This window comes from Sinohyriopsis cumingii, chromosome 1, assembly GCF_028554795.1.
Source record: "Sinohyriopsis cumingii isolate HCF-2022 chromosome 1, ASM2855479v2, whole genome shotgun sequence".
Lineage (NCBI taxonomy): Eukaryota > Metazoa > Mollusca > Bivalvia > Unionida > Unionidae > Sinohyriopsis > Sinohyriopsis cumingii.
In genome coordinates, this window is record NC_142961.1 from 172,939,684 (window position 1) to 172,965,088 (window position 25,405).

At 35.6% G+C, this 25,405-nt stretch overlaps 1 protein-coding gene across 1 annotated transcript in view; it reads left to right on the forward strand.

Moving 5' to 3' along the window:
- Positions 1 to 25,405, forward strand: part of LOC149808395 (polyribonucleotide nucleotidyltransferase 1, mitochondrial-like) — a 99,225-nt gene that overhangs the window by 56,546 nt on the left and 17,274 nt on the right. The window contains exons 18-23 of the mRNA XM_089976629.1: positions 481 to 641; positions 3,644 to 3,715; positions 10,009 to 10,072; positions 13,819 to 13,902; positions 22,383 to 22,466; positions 23,547 to 23,653. Coding sequence (XP_089832755.1) covers positions 481 to 641; positions 3,644 to 3,715; positions 10,009 to 10,072; positions 13,819 to 13,902; positions 22,383 to 22,466; positions 23,547 to 23,653 — 572 coding nt within the window. The remainder of the gene's footprint in view (positions 1 to 480; positions 642 to 3,643; positions 3,716 to 10,008; positions 10,073 to 13,818; positions 13,903 to 22,382; positions 22,467 to 23,546; positions 23,654 to 25,405) is intronic.

Sequence of the window (25,405 nt, forward strand, 5' to 3'; positions counted from 1 at the left end):
TTTTCTCAGAAACCACTGGATTAATCTCAATCACATTTTTCCAAAAATGACACTGGCACAAAGAGCTTGGATCAGTTTCAACCACATTTGTCCAGAAATCACATGGGCAAAAAGAGCTTGGATCAGTTTCAACCACATTTGTCCAGAAATCACATGGGCGTAAAGAGCTTGGATTGGTTTCAACCACATTTGTCCAGAAATCACATGGGTATAAAGAGCTAGGATCAGTTTCAACCACATTTGTCCAGAAATCACATGGGCATAAAGAGCTTTCAATTTTATACAGATTATGCTCACCTGCCATCAAATATGGTTGCCATTACTAAAACCAGAAAATCCTTGAAGCAACTTCTTCTCAAAAACTACTAAACATAATCGGATGAAAATGAAGAGAACTCATTCTGAAGGGCAAAGTATAATTCAATTTGAAAGCAGTAGGAGAATGAGGCTGCATATGTTTCTAATGCTTTTTTTCCCCAGGTTCATCTTCCATGGCATCGGTGTGTGGTGGTAGTCTGGCGCTGATGGATGCTGGGGTACCAGTAAGTGGTGCTGCTGCAGGGGTTGCTATTGGTCTTGTTACCAAAGCCAACCCTGAGACTGGGGAGATAGAAGACTACAGGCTGTTGACAGATATACTGGTAATATGGAAATTTCTATTGTATATGAAAGTTTAGTAACATTCTTAATTTAATAAGTTCCAGAATTACGTACATTTTTTCCCCCAAACTCATCAGGGAAAATGGCTTAGCTATATACAACATTTATGATTTGAAAGGTTTTATACAAAGTAGCTGTTAATTGAGAAAGGTACATAACAAGTTGAATTATGAAGATTTAGGTATATACTGAAAAGATGTACCCTAAACGTGATTATTATTAGATTTTATTTTTTATTTGGCCAAAATTTATTTATTTTTTGTGTTTTTCATTTTTGCATATAAAAATTACAGATTGATTTTGATGTTTGTCATTTTCTTTGCATACATTCTTGATTTCTCATAATCCACAATGTTCCCATTTGCAGATTTGAATTACAAGGAGATAACAAAAGATGCACACCTTATATATTTTAGTAAACCAGAGGTTCTTAACCTTTCTAGGCAGTGACCCAGATTAGGTGTGTGGTATTAGCCTCACCAACCATCAGATGTTTAAAAAAAAAAAAACACTTTGGTTGGAAATGTCAAATTATTCAGGTTGAGCTTGGCAACCCAACCAGAACAGCATAGCGACACAGTCTTTTGGTCACAGACCTAAACCATTATGTAAGATGGTATATGTTGAAAATATTTGAGTGAGAAAGAAATAATGATATCATTACTATTACCATGGCTCCAAGTAAATGTTTGTCAGACACAAGAATTGGGCATATAGTTCTAAACATAAATACTTGCCCTGACTCAAATTCAACACAAGAATTGGGCATATAGTTCTAAACATAATTACTTGCCCTGACTCAAATTCAACACAAGAATTGGGCATATAGTTCTAAACATAATTACTTGACCTGACTTAAATTTGACTTTTTCCAAAAGGGTAAAGTTTTATGTCTCCACTCCCCTCACCCCTACATCCTCTTCTTCCTTGCCTCATGAAGTGGGGAAGACATTTGTTTATGCTGTCCATTTACAGGCCAGAGTTGATATTTAGATACCTTGAGTGAGTCCCAAGACCAGAGTTGATATTTAGATACCTTGAGTGAGTCCCAAGACCAGAGTTGATATTTAGATACCTTGAGTGAGTCCCAAGACCAGAGTTGATATTTAGATACCTTGAGTGAGTCCCAAGACCCATTTAAGTTCTGATGAATGTGACCTTACTTTTCAATTTGGTATACAATATCACACTCAACCTAATTTTTTAAAAAGCTGAAGCTTTCTTTATGCTATTTCATTTAACTACACTGTTTAAGTCTAATGAGTGGAAGATGAACAGCTGGTCCTTTCTTTATCATGCTTCAAACAAAATATAATTTTATTAACCTCACTAGATTTATCCTTACCTTCTGTCAAGAGCTAGTGCCGCACAATGATAATTAATTTCATGGTGTTAGAAAGACATATTGTTTTTGCTTTTAAAAGCAAATCCTTAGTAGATTTTTTAGTTCTACTGGTCCGCGACTAGAAGTGAGTATGGGATTGCCTGTTGTCCATCATCTGTCATCCGTCCAAGTTTATCACTCTTTCACATGATTGCCATGAACCTTTACACACACATTCACAGCCATCCCAGGTCTAGTTGGTCCTAAATAAAAATGGTGCCACTTGAACATTAAATATAGCCACCAGTGGCCATCTTGAAAATCTTGTTATCACTATTCCTGATGAATGGATGGTCATATTTATTTGAGATTTTAACTGCAAGACTTTCTGTAATGTTTGGCTGTTCCGGGATGAAAATGGTGCTGATCAGACAACTAGTATGTTTGCTACTGCCACAGTACAGTGGGCATGTAGCAGTTACAGAAGATATCCATGCCAATTGAATTTCCTTATTAATGGTAAAGCTAAAATGTCAAAAGAGTGAGAGACTGTAGAAATTTATACACTCCAGTGTTTAATTGAAAAGATCAGTTTATACTTCATTATCAGGAATGAAGCTTTCCAAGTTTTTATATGAACTCTCATCATTAGAGTGGTATTTAATATTTCAGAACTAATGAAAAGAATTTTTCTTAAAAATTTAATCACAGTATTATGAAAATCGAAAAGCTCACTCATTTGATTCCATTTTTTAAAAATTCCAGTTACATTACTGTTGACAGTTTGATATTTGAGAGCAAAGGAATATGTGTTATTAAACCCAGAATTACCCTTGTAAAAAGACAAAGAAACATGTTATAAAACCAAGAATTACCCTTGTAAAAAGACAAAGGAACATGTGTTATAAAACCCAGAATTATCCTTGTAAAATGAAAAATGAACATATGTTATAAAACTAAGAATTGCCCTTACATAAAGACAAAGGAACATGTTATAAAACCAAGAATTATCCTTGTAAAAAGACAGGGAACATATGTTATAAGACCAAGAATTACCCTTACATAAAGACAGAATAACATATGTCATAAAAGCAAGAATTACCCTTGTAAAAAGACAAAGGAACATATGTTATAAAACCAAGAATTACCCTTACATAAAGACAGAATAACATGTTATAAATCCAAGACTTATTCTTGTAAAAAGACGAGAAGAAAACATGTTATAAAACCAAGAATTACCCTTGTACAAAGACAAGGAACATATGTTATAAAACCAAGATATACCCTTGTAAAAATCAAAATGAACATATGTTATAAAAACAATAATTACTCTTGTAAAAAGAGAAACAAACATATGTTATAAACCTAGATTTGTCCTTGTAAAAAGATGATTATATGTGTGTGCACATACACACTCAAATCACATATTAGTACTAACATCAATCCAACATTTTAAACGTTTCAGTCATTTAGATTCAAAGAGTTTCTTCTAAAATCACTTTTTGTTTATTATGTATATGACAAAACTGAATGACATTCCGTATTCCAGACAATCAGGGTTTTATTTTTGCAATGTCCATATTCATTCAACAAACAGCCATGATCAGTAGGTTCTCTCAGTAACAAATATGTGTGGATTCTTGGACTATTTTATTTCAGGGCATTGAAGATTACATGGGAGATATGGACTTTAAAATGGCAGGTACCAAGAAGGGTGTCACAGGCCTTCAGGTAAGTGCGTTTATATGGTAATCTTACAACACCTTACCATCAGCAAGAAACCGATTTTACTTTTCTGGCACTTGAGTAGTGGTAAGCTATAACAGGATCAGTGATAAAGTCGATGCAATTGGAAATGAATTAATACAGAAGTGCATAACAACAAAACTTCACAGGTATAACTTATGTTTGTTAGAGCATTGTGCAGAGTTTAATGGATTTGCTGTTAAGTGGATGTTTCTCATCTTTTATACAGGGTATGCTATTAAGTGGATGGTTCTCATCTTTTATACAGGGTGTGCTATTAAGTGGATGGTTCTCATCTTTTATACAGGGTGTGCTATTAAGTGGATGGTTCTCATCTTTTATACAGGGTGTGCTATTAAGTGGATGGTTCTCATCTTTTATACAGGGTATGCTATTAAGTGGATGGTTCTCATCTTTTATACAGGGTATGCTATTAAGTGGATGGTTCTCATCTTTTATACAGGGTGTGCTATTAAGTGGATGGTTCTCATCTTTTATACAGGGTGTGCTATTAAGTGGATGTTTCTCATCTTTTTATACAGGGTATGTTATTAAGTGGATGGTTCTCGTCTTTTATACAGGATATGCTTTTAAGTGGATGGTTCTCATCTTTTATACAGGGTATGCTATTAAGTGGATTATCTTATACAAGGTATGCTATTAAGTGGATGGTTCTCATCTTTATACAGGGTATGCTATTAAGTGGATGCTTCTCACTTTTTATACAGGGTATGCTATTAAGTGGATGGTTCTTATCTTTTATACAAAGTATGCTATTAAGTGGATGGTTCTCATCTTTTATACAGGGTATGCTATTAAGTGGATGGTTCTCATCTTTTATACAGGGTATGCTATTAAGTGGATGGTGCTCATCTTTTATACAGGGTATGCTATTAAGTGGATGGTTCTCGTCTTTTATACAGGGTATGCTATTAAGTGGATGGTTCTCATCTTTCATACAGGGTATGCTATTAAGTGGATGGTTCTCGTCTTTTATACAGGGTATGCTATTAAGTGGATGGTTCTCGTCTTTTATACAGGGTATGCTATTAAGTGGATGGTTCTCATCTTTTATACAGGGTATGCTATTAAGTGAATGTTTCTCATCTTTATACAGGGCATGTTATTAAGTGGATGGTTCTCATCTTTTTTACAGGGTATGTTATTAAGTGGATGGTTCACATCTTTTGTACTATGTATGTTATTAAGTGGATGGCTCTCCTCTTTTATACAGGGTATGCTATTAAGTGGATGGTTCTCTCATCTTTTATACAGAGTATATTATTAAGTGGATGGTTCTCATCTTTACAGGGTATGTTATTAAGTGGATGTTCCTCATCTTGTGTAATTATGTATGCTATTAAGTGGATCGTTCTCATCTTTTATATGGAGTATGTTATTAAGTGGATGGTTCTCATCTTTTATACAGGGTATGCTATTAAGTGGATGGTTCTCATCTTTTACACAGGGTATGTTATTAAGTGGATGGTTCTCATCTTTTATACAAGGTATGTTATTAATTTGAAGTTTCTCATCTTTTTTATTATTGACTTATATTCCCATCTTAAGACAGTCATATTGTGTTATGGCATTATTATATGCCCATCTTAAGGCAGTCATACTGTGTTTTGGCATTATTAATATGCCCATCTTAAGACATTCATACTGTGTTATAGCATTATTATATTCCCATTTTAAGGCAGTCATACTGTGTTTTGGCATTATTATATGCCCATCTTAAGACAGTCATACTGTGTTATGTCATTATTAATATGCCCATTTTAAGACAGTCATACTGTGTTATAGCATTATTATATTCCCATTTTAAGGCAGTCATACTGTGTTATGGCATTATTATATGCCCATCTTAAGACAGTCATACTGTGTTATGGCATTATTAATATGCCCATTTTAAGACAGTCATACTGTGTTATGGCATTATTAATATGACCATCTTAAGACAGTCATACTGTGTTTTGGCATTATTAATATGCCCATCTTAAGACATTCATACTGTGTTATAGCATTATTATATTCCCATTTTAAGACAGTCATACTGTGTTTTGGCATTATTATATGCCCATCTTAAGACAGTCATACTGTTTTGGCATTATTAATATGCCCATCTTAAGACAGTCATACTGTGTTATGGCATTATTAACATGCCCATTTTAAGACATTCATACTGTGTTTTGGCATTATTAATATGTCCATCTGAAGACAGTCATATTGTATTATGGCATTATTATATGCCCATCTGAAGACAGTCATACTGTGTTATGTCATTATTAATATGCCCATTTTAAGACAGTCATACTGTGTTATGTCATTATTAATATGCCCATTTTAAGACATTGATACTGTGTTATGGCATTATTAATATGACCATCTTAAGACAGTCATACTGTGTTATGGCATTATTATATGCCCATTTTAAGACAGTCATACTGTGTTATGGCATTATTAATATGTCCATTTTAAGACATTCATACTGTGTTTTGGCATTATTAATATGCCCATTTTAAGACATTCATACTGTGTTATGGCATTATTATATGCCCATCTGAAGACAGTTATATTGTGTTATGGCATTATTAATATGACCATCTTAAGACAGTCATACTGTGTTATGGCATTATTATATGCCCATTTTAAGACAGTCATACTGTGTTATGTCATTATTAATATGCCCATTTTAAGACATTCATACTGTGTTTTGGTATTATTAATATGCCCATTTTAAGACATTCATACTGTGTTATGGCCTTATTATATGCCCATTTTAAGACATTGATACTGTGTTATGGCATTATTAATATGACCATCTTAAGACAGTCATACTGTGTTATGGCATTATTATATGCCCATTTTAAGACAGTCATACTGTGTTATGTCATTATTAATATGCCCATTTTAAGACATTCATACTGTGTTTTGGTATTATTAATATGCCCATTTTAAGACATTCATACTGTGTTATGGCCTTATTATATGCCCATTTTAAGACATTGATACTGTGTTATGGCATTATTAATATGACCATCTTAAGACAGTCATACTGTGTTATGGCATTATTAATATGCCCATTTTAAGATATTCATACTGTGTTATGGCATTATTATATGCCCATTTTAAGACATTCATACTGTGTTTTGGTATTATTAATATGCCCATTTTAAGACATTCATACTGTGTTATGGCCTTATTATATGCCCATTTTAAGACAGTCATACTGTGTTATGGCATTATTAATATGCCCATTTTAAGATATTCATACTGTGTTATGGCATTATTATATGCCCATTTTAAGACAGTTATATTGCGTTATGGCATTATTATATGCCCATCTGAAGACAGTTATATTGTGTTATGGCATTATTATATGCCCATCTGAAGACAGTCATATTGTATTATGGCATTATTCATCAATCCATCCATGCATCCACCTACCCATTCATCCATCTATCCACCCACCTACCCACATTTGGTTGTCCAGATCATAACTTTGTAATAGTTGGAGAGCTTTTCATTAAACTTTGTCCAGGAATATATTATGTGTCATGTAACACAGCCATGCCTCGAGTTCAAGGTCATGGCAAGGGAAAAATTAATTCTCTGACTTTTATCATTGTTTTGAACCAATGAAGATTTTTCTAATGAAAATGAATAGTTAGTATTTTGTATTCACTAGCCTTAAAGTCATGGCAAAGGAAAATGTCATTTTTGTTTACTTTATCTTTTTCTGGATTGATCCATAAAGAGTTGAAACTTTGCCCAAGCATCAGTCAAGACTAGACAGTGTGTTATATACCTTATTCATGCCTCAAGTTCAGTGTCATGGTAAGAGAAAATGTAATTATGTGACTGGCATTCTTGTCCTGAGCATAATGTTTGAACCTCTTACAAATCTTTAATGAAATTTAAGCCATTTATTTATCATGTCTAGACATCTTGCATAGCTGCCAAGTGTCCCGTATTTCCTGTATTTTGGACCTGAATACAGGTGTGTTTTTCTTGTTAAAAATCAATTTTTTTAATAAAAAATTTAATTATAAATTTCCTTGCAATTTTCTGTTTAGAATGGACACTCGGTTCCATTCTAATAGAAATGTATCACATGTATGTAGAATAGGGTTCTAAAATATGATTGGTTCATTCAGAATTGAGGCTACCATGCCTGTCTTTAACTACCATATTGGATTTTGCAAACAGTTGCCACTATCACTATATCTCATCTTCTTAATATTCAACTTCTAATCATGTCGAAAAGAAAAGCAAAAGATTCAGAATTTTTTCCAGGAAACAAAAGAAAACAGAACTGGAAGGACAATTATGCTGTCTTATTTAGATTTGTGAAACTATCTAGTAAAGGAGAAAACTTAACATTTTGCGAATTGTGTAATGTGATTTGGCTACTGGGTATGGAGACACCCATGACATAAAACAGAATGAAAAAGTTAATAAAGATCTGCTTGCAGCTTTATCAGTAACAACTCAGCCTGAACTTACCATGTATATAAAATCCAGAGTGAACCTTGATGTAATTTGATCAAAGTTTGGTTTACTAAAAAATTTTAGATCTGAAACTTCCTTATTCATTTACTAGTGTTGGTGGCAATATATTTCGCACATGTTTTCTAGACAGTAAAATTGCAAAGGATTCCTCATGTGCTGGAACAAAAACAGTTCAGAAAGAAAATCACACAGAATTCAGATCATGAATGAAAGATGGTACATGGGAATCGATAATAATTAGGAGAAAACAGACAAGGTGTGGAAAAGGCTCCTATAATCATATTGCACTCAAGCTCCTTCTTAATGGGCACCCAAATGGAACAGGGTTCCCTGTTCAGAAGTTGCAGGAGTGCAACACAAACAGCTTTAACATTAAATAATTAGGTACGGTAACTGTCCTACTTTACTGATGGTTGTAAATGTTGTAAATAGTTACATATGCATTAAGGTTCTAAAAATCGGTATTTGTTCTTGAAAATCAATTTTTTTTGTCATAAGCAATCAGTATTTTTGTACACAGGGGTTGGTAGCTATGCATTTTGTCACATACCATAGAAACATCCCTTGGTTCAGTTCCAAGGTACAGCAATGAAAAATGCACCTATGACTTGATTCCTTATTCGGAGAAAATCTTTTAAACCATTGAAAGTATCTTAATAAAACTTCATAGATCATGACTAAATTACATCATATGCCTATAGGTCAAGGTCACAGCAAAGTTAAGTATAAATTGGTGAGCTTTATTCATGTATGGATATAACTCACTGTACCAATGAAGATATCATGATGAGACATCAGCATGTTATATATCATGACATGACATAGTCTTGTGTATTCAGTAATACCACCTGTCTAAAGATCAAGGTCACAACAAGGGATACTTCAAGTCAGCAATCTGATTAAAGTCAAGATCTCTGACATAGTGGAGATACAGTGGACACCAATACAAGGTTATGTTCTGTTGACCTTCCATTTACAAACCAAAGTACAACTTTTACATTCATGACAGTTAAAAAAAAGTAATGTGAAACATAATATTTTTAATAGTAATCTCCAAATAATGAACTGTGATGCTTTATTAGATTGATTGCTGAAAATAGGTATATGGGACATGAAACTTTATCAGTTCCTCTCAGATCTACTTATTATAAGTAAATCACAATTTTAATCCAATTTTAAGTCAGGAGCCTGTTTTCTTATCCAGGCTGCTACTTTTTAACCCCTGGAAAAATAGTTTCATGAAACTTTACCAGGTCCACACACTACCATTTAATATGTTAGTTCCAGGCCCAAAGGTCAAAGTCATTAGTATGGAAAAGGTCACAAAATGGGATATATCATTTGTCATTTCCAGTTTTCTTGTTCATGTTTGTTGAAGATATGGTGCAACAAATGTTTGCATATTTTATGCTTGAAATCTCACCTGAGTTTTTCTTGAGTTGAATAAGTTTTAGCTTGGCAAATTTCTCTGTTGCAGAATTTTAATATGAAAAATAGAACTCTCTAAAATACAGGAAGCATAAGGAAAACATATTCCATTGTGAAACTATTTGAAAAGATGACAACTTTCAAAGGTGACACTTGAATGTTTTCTTACTTAATTTCCTTGGCATTTGAATGGGTAGGTATCCTTTTTATTTTATTTCACAAAATCATTTGGTCTGAGAGAAAGCTAGACAACTCTAGTCTGTATGCTAAGAATACTTACAAAACATGTGCACACATGGATGGAGTTTTGTTTTCATTGTTTTTGTTGATTTCAGGCAGACATCAAGCTTTCTGGACTGCCATTAAAGATTGTCATGGAGGCTGTCGATAAAGCTGCAGGTAAATACATAAATAATTGGTGTCTTCCACAGACTGCATATGGCATGATCATTCTTTGGGAGTCTTGGAATGTAACATTACTTTTCCAAAGATCAAGTACAGATGGCATGATCATTCTTTGAAGGTCTTGAAATTTAACATTACTGTTACAAACAATAAGCACAGATGGCATGATTATTCTTTCAGGGTCATGGAATTTAACATTACTAAGCACATATGGCATGATCAGTCATATTGCTGCAATGTCTGCAGTGTGGCAGTTTATAGTGATGTCTAGCACTGGGGCATCATGCCGCAGACATGTAGCATGATATCACACCCAGTCACATTATCCTGACACCAGGCTGACCAGTCCTAACACTAACCTCTTAATACTGAGTGCCAAGCGAGGCTGCTGTTAGTACCGTTTTTGTAAGTCTTTGGTATGGCTCAGTCGGGGATCGAACCCACGACCTCCCACATCCAAGGCAGGTGCTCTAACCACTAGGCCACCGGAGCGGTGAAATTGGAAACAACCATGTGGCCCTATGAGATACATATATTGTCATTGTTTCCTTTAAGAAATGCAGCTGTGAATTAAGTAGTTTTGATGTTGCAAGAAGTGACAGTAAAGTCATTCAAAAAGGCAAAACCACAGTGCTTGTTGATAAACAGCATGTTATTTCACATGTCAACAATACCACTGCACTTTTCAGCTGCCTGGAAATAGATTACACTACCAGAGGCCTTTCCTGTGAAGTTTTATATATTGATTACAAAATATTGTGTATCACACATACTTACAAGAGGGACAGTGGCAAAATCCTTTTTCATTTTTATTAATGTTTATTCATGACTGTAAATTAAAGTGATTATCTATAGCTGAATTTGACATACATAGATAGGGTCTGTTTTAAAATATTAAAGAACATAAACTTGCATTGAATCTGTAAATAGATGCTTATGTACATCTTGACAGTTACTAAATATTGAATCATTTGTAAATATGTTTACGAGTTTGGGGATATTTCCCATTGGACAGGTCAGTCAGGTGCTGTCTTAGATGAATTATGTTAACTCCCATTGGATGGATTAAATCATGTGAGTTTTTGTAGTGTTGGAAATTTGTGATTTGCCATGTATGTATTTGTAGCAAAATGCATTTTCAACCTTTTGCTGGTATAGAAATACACGTAGCTGGAAAATTTTGGTGATTTTTAATTCTTGTGTCCTTCTTTTAACTTCAGGCTTTATGTTGCAGTTAGATATTATTTGAGAGGAAAATCATTTGTTTATTCCATTAAATCAGAAAGTGCTCATTGGACCATAATATTATTCTGAAACTATTGTGAATTATTCAGAGGAGTTCTGGACAATGCCATTTTGACAATGTCACAATTCTTGGTGGACCAGTACATTTCCAGTTCTGAAAATTATATGGAACTATTCATTGTTTTGTATTTTCATAGAACTTTTTCTAGATTGTTTTGGATTCACTTCATAATACTGTAAGTTCCTCTCACGTTATCATCTATATCTTTGATAATTAAATTATCTGTTTAGTTTTTCAAAACTTATTACTTTTGCTTCTTTCTGTTATTTAGTTTATGACCATAGAGTCATATAAGAAATGGGTGGTTTTTCTGGGATATGAATTTAGAAATATTTCAGAGAAGTTGAAATAGTTTTGATTTTCTTTTTCTTCAGGCATTTCTTTATCCCTGGTCTTTTGCTTTAACCAATAAGCTTTCACAGTGTCATATAGGTTGGAGAGATTTTTTTCCAATCCAACTCTGGAGGGAAGATTAGTTGCTGTAGCTTGCAAACCATTATTCACTTTCTGACATAAAATCATCTTTGTTAAAATAGGAAATTAAAAATATTTTGGTGAAGTATTTGGATGGAAAAGCAAATTTGTATGCAAATACTTTAGGATCAATTAGTAAGTCTCCATGTAGCTTTGAAATGAAATTAAAAGAATTAAAATTAAAAAATCAGAATGAAACAGAATTCAGGAAACTTCAGCTTGAAAAAGGAAGAAATGAAAATGCAAATGCAGAAAGAGGAAAGAAAGATACAAATGCAGGAAAAAGAAAGAAGCAAATGCAGATAAAAAAGATGTAGATCAATATTTTTCATATTTTGAAAATATATCAGAGAATTTATAATGGCCAAGAGAGCACTGGACTTTATTGTTACAGAGTGTACTTACAGGCAAAGCTCATCAAGTTTATACTTCACTGTCAATAAAAGAAAGTGCTGATTATGTTTTGGCCGAGGAATGTATCTTGAAGGGTTATGAGTTGGTACCTGAGGTACATCAACACATTTCAGAATCACAAAAGAGAAAATAGCCAAACCCATATAGAGTTCACGAGGGAAAGAGAAAAACTAATTAATAGGTGTTGCACATCTAAAAAGAGTGATAAAGATTTTGATAAACTTAGACATCTCATATTAGGTGAAGACTTCAAGACTCCTTTGTGATGTCAAGACCTCGTGCACAAAAAGCTGCTCATGCAATTGATGACTATTCCTTGACTTACAAAAAGCTGCTCATGCAATTGATGACTGTTCCTTCACTCACAAAATGCTGCTCATGCAATTAATAACTATTCCTTGACTCACAGAAAGCTGCTCATGCAATTGATGACTATTCCTTGACTCACAAAAAGCTGCTCATGCAATTGATGACTATTCCTTGACTCACAAAATTTCTTTTGTAAATAAGTTTTCCTCTCAGCAGGTTCTTCGTAAGAAACCAATTCAGTCTCAAGCAAGCACTTATAAATTTCAATTTAGCACAACTTATAAGAACCAAACCTCTGATAACCACTCATTCTCTTATTTCCGATCAGGGTGACAATTGAAAATCACTTGTCATCAAACAGGAAAAAAATCCTGAAATCTGTTCATTTCAGAGGGCTAATAACAACGCAGATTTTACCGAGGTGCCAGCTTGCTGTTTTTTCAAAAATTGGGTCCTAATGAGAAACTGGTGACCACATGAAGTACCTGCTAGTGATGAGTGGTCAGTGAGCTATCAGATTGTTGTTCCTAAGTCACACAGAAAGGAAATTATTTGTATAGGCTATAAAACTACTTGGCTCGTCATATAGGAATCAGTAAGACTTACCACAAGATCTCACATCATTTTTATTGGCCAGAAATTAAAAGTGATGTTTCTAAACATTTCAGATCTTGTTTTATATGTCAGTAGGCCAGTTTTAGATCTTTTTGAAATATCTTTTGGACATATTGTCAAGGGACCATTGGAGTTGTTAAAAGAAAAAGTTCTTTTGACAGGATTCCAACAATAGATTATATCTCTGATTGTGAAATAGCAAAACATAATCCTCTGTCTTCTAACTCAAATGTACAATTAAGACAGGTACAAATTACAAAAGTTAGAACTTTTCAGCTGGTAATAAAGTTCTGTCTGATATGGTCCTTATACAGTCAAAAGAAAGTGATTTAAATAATAGAAAAAGAAATAACTCCATACCAGGATTATTTTGAATTTATTTCATAATGCTGTATGTTGCCCTCACACTTTCATTTATAACTTTGATAATTAAATTATTTGTTATACAAAATTTGTTGGTTTTGTTTCTTTCTGTTACTTAATTTATGACCATAATCTTGTAACAATATTTCATGACAACATTTATAAAGGGTCCACACAGGTTGTCTAGCATATATTGAAAACCCCTCAAATTTCACTGCAGACTTCAGGTAATTTTGTTCTTATCTTTTCATTTTCTTAGATGCCAAGAATAGGATATTGAAGATCATGAATGAAACTATATCTAAACCCCGACAAGAGAAGAAGGAAAATGGACCAGTAACAGGTAAAAGTCTATGGACAGTTAAATCAAGTTTACAATATAAATTTTGCTGCAGCTTGAATTTGGTATTTTCTTCTTCAAATACATTACCCAATCATAATACCTTGGGAGTACTACCACTACCTCACAAATCCTGCCCTCCCAGATACTAATTTTAGCTAAAGGGAGCTAAAAGATGTCTGCCAACCCATGTGGTGGTCAGGCAGAGTGATCTCCCCTTGTTCAATTTTGGAATATGTATTCCTTTTAATTAGAGCTCTTCATTACTTCACAGGCAGCCATTATATCCCCACTGGATAGGTCCAGGATGCATTTTTATGTGTGCAAGTCTCTTATACTTTCAGAACCTTGTTTTTTTCTCTCTATATTAATCCTTTTTTCTGGCACACACAGTGGGCGTTTCCTTGCATGGCATTTATAGCACCTTGGCGCCATGCATCCATGAGCTCATTGTATACTTGCATATTGCACTTGTATAGGCCATCCCTGAGCCTTCCTACTAGTATCATTATATATATATATATATATATATATATATATATATATATATATATATATATAACCTTTATTGCTTTGTCTGCTTTAACTTAGGCAGTCTTAGTGTCTAGACATCGCGCTTCAATGAGCATACCTGTCCATGATGTCCTTGACCTCTCAGACAGGTAGTTTTTACTAAATTCATCTGCTAACACTAATTTTTCCAGGTAATTTTTCTTTTGGTCAACTGTACACAGTAACGATAGCCAAACCAGACAGGTGCAGGCATTTTGTGGTATATTAGCATTATACCCTCTATACAGTTCATTGACATTAGACTGCCGGTTATTACTTACTTAAGCTTTAGCTCACACTGATAGTACAAGGTGACATGGCTTGGCCCCTCATGTTCATTTTTTCTGCTCATTATACTTACAGGTTGGTACTGTGGGCAAAGCACAGAAACAAAATTCAAAAGATGATGATGTCATCAGTCTACAGGCTGATCATTCATCCATACAGGAATTTTGGTAGAAAAGGGGGATGCCTCAACCTCAGCCACTAAATGCTGGAAAGCAACCAGATCAGAAACTGCCCCAGCACCCAAGTCACCTCTTCCAGACCCAAAGTTACTGGCAATTCCTATCAGACTTTACTCTATTTCTCTTGTAGAGCAACGATGGAAAGAGCTTAAACATCAGCCATAACTTCCTTCTCAATTTTCAGATATACAGGCAGGTTATGTGGGTCAAACATCTCATAATCTGTCACAACTTCATGAATCGGACGTTAATCCTTCCACGCACATGGCCTATTTCCATTACGACCAGCCTAGGCCATATTCAAGTGATCAGGCGTGGCAACAACATCCTCTATTTAGGGTTCAATCATACAACAGCTCATATCCCAGTACGTCAAAAAACAAATCTACGTCAACATACCCAGGGACTGCACATACCTATTTCCTTCTCAGAACTCCCTTCCAGCATAATGCCTTGTTCAGCCCCTCATACTTATACAGACATCTCATTGCCAGTCTCTTGACAGCCTGCGATGGAAATAGCCTCAGTTCTCATTGACTGTATGCAGGTCACAGCTTCTAATTCGAGACATACTACAAGTTTAGTGAGTGCCAGATCTTGTCACTCTTCAGGCTCACCTTGTACCCCTAAGGACGATGATGCTTGTTCTCAAGGACTGTCATTGATTCTGTACATTGTCACTTGAAGATTCAGCCTTCTGGGCCTCCATTGAGGAAGTATTCTGCCTTTTACCCCCGGAATTTTGCTCATCTCCCCCTACAACAACACCAAACTGGACTAGAATCCCAGCTTCTGTTGATCTTATGATATAAAAGGAGGCACATGCCTTCAAGTTTCTACTGCAATCAGAGAGAGTTACATTTTGAAAGTTCTTCACCACCAATTGCAGGATCCCAGCATTTACAGACTTCTCTTTACACTCTGCACTCACAACCTCCACTTTCCTAAATTACCACCATAAAGTCAGACTGCACACACAGCCTTTATTGTCCAACCTTTTGTTTAATGGCCAGATTGAAAAGGTTTGAAAACAGACCACCATAAAAAACAAATTTCCCTATTCCACCACCACAGCTCTGTTACAGGGATAATACAGGAAATCAGGAAAGGGATCCAAGAGCCACCCGTAGGGCACAAACCTCTGGAAAACAGTCCTACTTGAGATCTACTCATTGTAAGCCACAGCCATCGCAAAGCAAAGCTAATAAAACACAGAGGAGCCTTTCATTCAACTTAGCATTCTCCCCTTGACAGCCTCCTCTTGATTCATGAGACGAGTGAAAACCCAGAGACTGATATTAAGTTCCTGAAGTTTGCCTACAATGTACCATGGTATACCAATTCAGGGCCCTTCCATTCAGTCTTAATATCAGCCCCTGGGTTTTCACTCGTCTCATAAATCAAGCCATAGCACATGACTGAACCATTTCTATAGTAGCAACATCAAGTTACCTGGACGACATCATTCAGAAACATTTTACCTCCAGATATGTTAACCCTTGTCAAATCACTTACCAGTCTGGACTTTCTCATAAATGAGGACAAATTCGACCTAGTACCCTCCCAAGATTTTGTTAATCTAGGTTTGGAGTTCAATACACAGGAAAACATGGTTTGTCTCCCTTAGGATCGGGCAGTCAAATCTGCAACATGGTGGCTTCTTTACTCATAAAGAGAACCCTATCAGCATGAGAATTCCTTCGTCTCCTAGGTTTATTCCATGCAGCAGAGGACCTCCTCATCCTAGGTCTCCTTTTTATGCACCCATTAGCAATTCTTCTGGGGCCCAGAGTGGCCAAGTGGTCTAAAGTGCTCTCCATTACAGATCACTGCCATCTCACCTCTGTCTGCGTGGGTTAGAGTCTCGGATTCAACCAATGTGGGTATGTGAGAAAGCTTGCCAGTAGCTTCTTGTGGGTCGGTGGTTCTTTCCGGGGTTTTCCCAGGTTCTTCCTCCACCATTAATACTGGCCGCCATGTATAGCCTATTGTGTGCTGAAAAATGGCATTAAACCCTACAACAACAACAACCAATGCTTCTTCTCACTCAATGGAGACCCAAAGTTTGCCCACTGGACCAACCTCTAACCATCTGCTCACAACTTTCTTGGTTTATGGTGGGTATACCTCTGCACTTACCACCACCCAAGATTACAATTTGCACCAGTGCAAGCATGGAGGGCTGGGGAACCAACCTTCTACCATTATTTCTTGATGCCAATGGTGCATGGTCTCCCCACGAATGACTTCTGCACAATAATCATTTGGAAATGAGGGCCATTTTAAAAGCTTTTCACTGGTAGCAGGAAAGTCTTGATTCTGTCTGACAACTTTACAATAGGGACTTTTCTCAAATGACAGGGAGGAACCAAGTCACCTGACCTTTGTGTCATGGTGTGGGACTTTCTAAACAGGTGTGGTCAACAACAAATCCAAATACATGTTCGTCAAATACCGAATCGCCTCAACATTCTAGCTGATGCATTGTCAAGAAATAATCAACTGATTAAGACAGAATGGTCTCTTCATCTCTCGGTTTTCAGCCAGAACCTATTTGTGTAAGGTGGAATACCAAACTCCCAACCTGTCTCTCCCATTCCAAATCCCAAAGCATGGGCAGTTGATGCTCTATCCTTTAATTGGAACAACCTGAACACATATGCCCACACTCCAACACTGCTGATTCCAAAACCGATACAGAAAGCAATAAATCAGCCTGTCACATCATTCTCATAGCACCACTCCGAGGGAAGTAGTCATGGATGAACTACCACATCAATCTTGCATCAGAAATCCCATGGAAGATTTGGGTCTTCAATTTTTGATACAAACATCCCACAACAGCGGTTGTTTCATCCTTGTCCAGAGCTCCTGATTCTGTACATCTGGATCATGTCAAACAGGCCCTCAGACTTAAACAATTCTCGCAACCAGTCATGGAGAGAATTGCTCATGCACAACAGACCTCCACTCTAAAAAAGTATGAAGGCAAATGGCACATTTTCACCCAGTGGTGTGTAAACAAATATATATTACCTATCCAGGCATTAATATCACAGATAGCTAATTTCTTCCTCTGGCTCTTTGAAGAAAGTAAATTACCCAATTTATTTGCAAACTTTAAGTATACACAGCCTAAAACGATAACCTTCTGCCCCAAATAGTACCTATCTTGGGTATTGACCTGGCATAACAAGACTGTTTGAACCAATTGCACAGGCATCTCTGGTGCTTATTTCCTACAAGACCTGCTTCTTCTCGACCGTAGCAACAGCAGGCAGAATTAGTGAAATACATGCCCTGTCCGCAGACCCCAGTTGGCTGCAGTTCTGACAAGATGGGTCACTCTTACCCATGATGGCTTCCTCATTCATTGCCAAGAACTATCTTTCTTCCACTGGTAACTAAACTTTGCCATGAGACCTTTGTCTTGCTTGGACACATCAACTGAAGGCCACTAACAAGACTCAGTCAGATCTTTGAAGTGGTACCTTCATCGACTAGAACTGGTTCGAGGGGAATCACACCTTTTTTCTACCTCTGAAATCAGGACAAAATGATATATCAGCTCCAACTGTTCTTCCTGGATCAAGTGGGTTATTCGCTTAGCATACAGGGAAATAACCCTAGTTCAAATGAATTGTTTTACATATCTTGGCTCATGAGGTATGGGCAGTTACAACTAGCCTAGCATTTGAATTAAACTGTTCTCTGACAGACATCATTCAGGCTGTGGAATGGAGATCAGAGTCCACATTCTCTAGCTTTTATCTCCGAGATCTCTCATCTCAAAGGGTGGCTTCTCGACTTCCTTTGGATTTGTTGAGGAAATATTTTCCCTTTTTGAAGCCACACCCCAACAGATGGAGTCACCTTCAGTTGGGTTACCTAGAAACTGTCTTACCTTAGGGGACTGGAGATCGTATCTCATGGGTAAGGGGATGTATTTCCTCCACCTACTCTCCTAAGGTATAATGATTGAGTAATGTATTCAAAGAAGGAACCAATTTTTTATAGTAAAATATGTTTCTTCAAAAATACTTGCCCAATCATAATACATGTACATCTTCCCAGCCTCCCCGAGGTAGTGGTAATACTCCTAAGGTATTATGATTGGGTAAATATTTTCAAAGAAACATATTTTACTATAAAAATTGGTTTTCCACACATTTGTCACCTTAGATCTTTTTTTTAATCATTATTTTCAGGAAAGCCCATACCTTCACTTTTTTGCATAGAAACAATTTCATAAAGGCCTGTCAATAGTGATGTTGTCTCCTCCATTGGTATCACCATTTAACCTTTCCTGTCTTAAATAAGAAATATCCTATAGATGTTTCTCAAACGAAAATACTGTAATACTCACGTATAAGTCAATTTCAACTGCAAACAACATAGACCCTGATCTGCCATTCCATAATACACCAGTAGCTCAGGGTCATGTTGTTTGTTCTACTGATTACTCCTAACAATATGCAGGGATGCAGATCTGCCAGTACATTATGCAGTGGAAGATCTTGGTCCATGCAGCTTGCAGTTAAGCTAGACTTGTATGTGAGTGCAGATGGTGCTAAGAATTCATTTGTTTTCATGAGCATTCATGTTTTTGTGAAAAATGACATTTTTTTCTTGATTCTTGAAATCAGCAATTGGAGAAGTTGTTCTGTTTATTTAGGAGGTCCTATTTATTTCTGCTGAAAGATCAATGTCACTGGATCTTTAAATTCATGGTTTGTAATATCTAGGAAAATCCACAAAAATGGTATCTCACGTATTGGGAATTCACAGTATACAGATCATGTGATCCCTTCATTAGGATCACCACAGAACACAGACCCACAGACCACATAGTGATCACTACATTAGGATCACCACAAAATACAGATCATAAAGTGATCACTACATCAGGATCACCACAGAACACAGATTATGAGGTGATCATTGATTTAGGAGCACAGTTTGTATACATCTGTAATTCACAGTGCACAGATTATGAGGTGATCATTAATTTAGGAACACAGTGTGCATATATCTGTAATTCACAGTACACACATTATGAGGTGATCATTAATTTAGGAGCACAGTTTGTATATATCTAATTCACAAATTATGGGGTGATCATTAATATAGGAGCGCAGTGTGTATATATCTGTAATTCACAGTACACAGATTATGAGGTGATCATCAATTTAGGAGCACAGTGTGTGTATATCTGTAATTCACAGTACACATTATGAGGTGATCATTAATTTAGGAGCACATTGTTTATATATCTGTAATTCACAGTGCACAGATTATGAGGTGATCATTAATTTAGGAGCACAGTGTGTATATATCTGTAATTCACAGTACACAGATTATGAGGTGATCATTAATTTAGGAGCACATTGTGTATATATCTGTAATTCACAGTGCACAAATTATGAGGTGATCATTCATTTAGGAACACAGTGTGCATATATCTGTAATTCACAGTGCACAGATTATGAGGTGATCATTTAGGAGAACAGTGTGTATATATATGTAATTCACAGTGAACAGATTATGGGTGATCATTTAGGAGCACAGTGTATATATATCTGTAATTCACAGTGTGGGGCCCCGAGTGGCCGAGTGGTCTAAAGCGCTCTCCGTTACGGATCACTGCCATCTCACCTCTGTGTGCATGGGTTCGAGTCTCGGATTCAGCCAATGTGGATATGTGAGAAAGCTTGCCAGTAGCTTCTCGAGGGTCGGTGGTTCTTTCCGGAGATTTCCCGGGTTCTTCCTCCACCATTAATACTGGCCACCATGTATAGCCTATCATGTGCTGAAAAATGGCGTTAAACCCTACAACAACAACAACAACAAAATTCACAGTGCACAGATTATGAGGTGATCATTCATTTAGGAGCACATTGTGTATATATCTGTAATTCATAGTACACAGATTATGAGGTGATCATTCATTTAGGAGCACAATGTGCATATATCTGTAGTTCACAGTGCACAGATTATGAGGTGATCATTAATTTAGGAGCACAGTGCATATATCTATAATTCACAGTGCACAAATTATGAGGTGATCATTCATTTAGGAACACAGTGTGCATATATCTGTAATTCACAGTGCACAGATTATGAGGTGATCATTTAGGAGAACAGTGTGTATATATATGTAATTCACAGTACACAGATTATGAGGTGATCATTTAGGAGCACATTGTGTATATATCTGTCATTCACAGTGCACAGATTATGAGGTGATCATTTAGAAGCACATTGTTTATATATCTATAATTCACAGTGCACAGATTATGAGGTGATCATTAATTTAGGAGCACAGTGTGCATATATCTGTAATTCACAGTACACAGATTATGATGTGATCATTTATTTAGGAGCACAGTGTGCATATATCTGTAATTCACAGTACACAGATTATGAGGTGATCATTAATTTAGGAGCACAGTGTGTATATATCTGCAATTCACAGTGCACAGATTATGAGGTGATCATTAATTTAGGAGCACAGTGTGTGTATATATCTGTAATTCACAGTACACAGATTATGAGGTGATCATTTATTTAGGAGCACAGTGTGTATATATCTGTAATTCACAGTACACACATTATGAGGTGATCATGCATTTAGGAGCAGTGTGCATATATCTGTAATTCACAGTGCACAGATTATGAGGTGATCATTAATTTAGGAGCACAGTGTGCATATATCTATAATTCACAGTGCACAGATTATGAGGTGATCATTTAGGAGCACAGTGTGTATATATCTGTAATTCACAGTGCACAGATTATGAGGTGATCATTCATTTAGGAGCACAGTGTACATATATCTGTAATTCACAGTACACAGATTATGAAGTGATCATTAATCTAGGAGCACAGTTTGTATATATCTGTAATTCACAGTGCACAGATTATGAGGTGATCATTAATTTATGAGCACAGTGTATATATCTGTAATTCACAGTACACAGATTATGAGGTGATCATGCATTTAGGAGCACATTGTGTATATATCTGTAATTCACAGTACACAGATTATGAGGTGATCATTCATTTAGGAACACAGTGTTTATATATCTGTAATTCACAGTACACAGATTATGAGGTGATCATTCATTTAGGAGCACAGTGGGTATATATCTGTAATTCACAGTACACAGATTATGAGGTGATCATTCATTTAGGAACACAGTGTTTATATATCTGTAATTCACAGTACACAGATTATGAGGTGATCATTCATTTAGGAGCACAGTGGGTATATATCTGTAATTCACAGTACACAGATTATGAGGTGATCATTCATTTAGGAGCACAGTGTGTGTACATATCTGTAATTCACAGTGCACAGATCAAGATCTGATAATTACATTAGGAGCACCACTTGTACATAACTACCACATGTACAGACCTGGAGTGTCAGCCTTTGCATAAATGTATTTTCTTTCCTTTCAGAGCAGTTTAATGTTCCTCCTTCAAAGCGGGCAAAAGTTGTAGGTCTGGGTGGATATAATTTGAGAAAGCTGAAAACAGATACAGGTGAATAGACATGTACCATCAACAAACATCGTTAACTTGTATGCTTTGGATAGCTTATTAATTTATCAGTAGAATTGCATCATTTTAAATACTGTGATTTGCAACAACAAAAAGAGAGAAAGTTCTCAGTGGTTTTTTCTTCTGATTAGGTTTTTTTTTATATATCTTACTTACCCTATATGCTGTAGAAGTAAACTAAGTGAAAAAGTGTCTGGTGATTTACATAATGTAAATATTAAGATAAGATGGAAGTCTAATTATGGAACTCGTTTGCACATATCTTTATGCTTAAATTTGTCATACAAAATATAGACACATTGATGTGTACCAATTTATGTTTGCATCGAAAATCAGAAAGCATCTCAGTCATGAAAATGAGCATTTAACACCTTAAGCAACTTTATTTCATTCTGGTTTAAATTTCTTTGACAAAATAAAATAACATATTTTGAATGTTTATATCTAAATCACAGTTGAACATATTTGCTTCTGGATTTGTAATATGATAGACTTAATGAGGAATTCATAAACTGTTTTAGAGATTGTTTAAAACAGGCTTAGATTTTAAGTTACAAAGATTTTAAATTTAATGTCAGGTACTTTTTAACATTTTTATTTTGTCTGTATGCATAAATAGATTTAAAACAAAACAAAATGTTTTATCAAAACTCCACGAGACAGTTCAATACAAAATATAACTACTTATATAATAACAAAATGTAGAGTGCTCCAAAATGTTTTAAATTTAGATTTCAAACTTTTCATTTTGAGAGAAATTTGTTGCATTATGATTCTTTACATTTTCCATTTTATAATATTTTAGAAAATGTTTGGTTTTACATACTTATCAACTGAAAGAAAGGTTTACAGATTAACGGTTATTCAAATCTTGATTCAACCACCATCTTGCACATTGTTATAATAACTCATTCCTCAGTGATTCAAAAGTTTTTGACAAATTCTGCATGTTTATTTAGAGGCTTTTTTTAACAAATCCTCGACTAATTATGAATTTAATTTTATATTTACATCACCTACCATTATTCTACTGTTCTCATAGTGATCTATTCTCTCTTTCAGGTGTGACACTGACACCTATAGATGACACCTCCTTCCAGATCTTTGCTCCCAACCAGACAGCCATGATAGAGGCCAAGCAAATGCTTGAAGAACTTATGAAGGAGGAGGTAACTCTCACTTAATTTACACTAAGTTGTTTATCTTTACATTTGTATGGATTGAATATATAATATATGAAACATTCCATATATACTCATTTATAAGTCCAGTCCAACTGCAAGCTGTTCAGACCAAGATCTACCATTGCATAGTGCACCAGTAGATATTGGTTAATGTAATCAGTAGGAGAAAGAATATAGACCCTAATCTTCCAACACTTACAGTTGCAGATCAGGCTTTGTGTTGTTTGCATTTGGACTCACAATACAGAAAATACATTGCATTACTTACCTAAATCAGGGGTAAACAAAATCCATTGCCCAGGTGCCTGGGATAACCATAATTATTGCTGGGCAATCATTTTTCCAAATGTGAAAGCCCTGATGGGCAACCAAACATATGTTATTAAAACATGATTATGTTAGAAATTATAATGGAATTTTATGGGTTTTTTTCCAGTGACAGACATTTGACCATTAAGTTGTCCCATTGGGTGCCTTTAGCAGGATGCTTTGATTATCTCCATTAAATGATCCCATTGGGTGCCTTTAGCAGGATGCCCTGATTATCTCCATTAAATGATCCCATTGGGTGCCTTTAGCAGGATGCCCTGATTATCTCCATTAAATTATACCATTGGGTGCCTTTAGCAGGATGCCCTGATTATCTCCATTAAATTATACTATTGGGTGCCTTTAGCAGGATGCCCTGATTATCCCCATATAGTTCATTAGTTGTGTGTTGATAGCTATCAGTAAGAATCCACACTAATCCACATGTCAGCTACTTGCTATCTGATTAAGTAAGTACATTCCATAATACTACACACTAATCCATGTGTAGGCTACTGGTTATCTGATTATGTAAGTACATTCCATACTACTACACACTAATCCATGTGTAGGCTACTAGTTATCTAAGTAAGTACATTCCATACTACTACACTCTAATCCATGTGTAGGCTACTGGTTATCAGATTATGAATGTACATTCCATACTATAACACACTAATATATGTGTAGGCTACTGGTTATCTGATTAAGTACATTCCATACTACTACACACTAATCCATGTGTAGGCTTCTAGTTATCTGATTAAGTAAGTACATTCCATACTACTACACACTAATCCATGTGTAGGCTACTGGTTATCTGATTATGTAAGTACATTCCATACTACTACACACTAATCCATGTGTAGACTACTGGTTATCTGATTATGTAAGTACATTCCATACTACTACACACTAATCCATGTGTAGGCTACTGGTTATCTGATTATGTAAGTACATTCCATACTACTACACACTAATCCATGTGTAGACTACTGGTTATCTGATTATGTAAGTACATTCCATACTACTACACACTAATCCATGTGTAGACTACTGGTTATCTGATTATGTAAGTACATTCCATACTACTACACACTAATCCATGTGTAGGCTACTGGTTATCTGATTATGTAAGTACATTCCATACTACTACACACTAATCCATGTGTAGGCTACTGGTTATCTGATTATGTAAGTACATTCCATACTACTACACACTAATCCATGTGTAGACTACTGGTTATCTGATTATGTAAGTACATTCCATACTACTACACACTAATCCATGTGTAGGCTACTGGTTATCTGATTATGTAAGTACATTCCATACTACTACACACTAATCCATGTGTAGACTACTGGTTATCTGATTATGTAAGTACATTCCATACTACTACACACTAATCCATGTGTAGGCTACTGGTA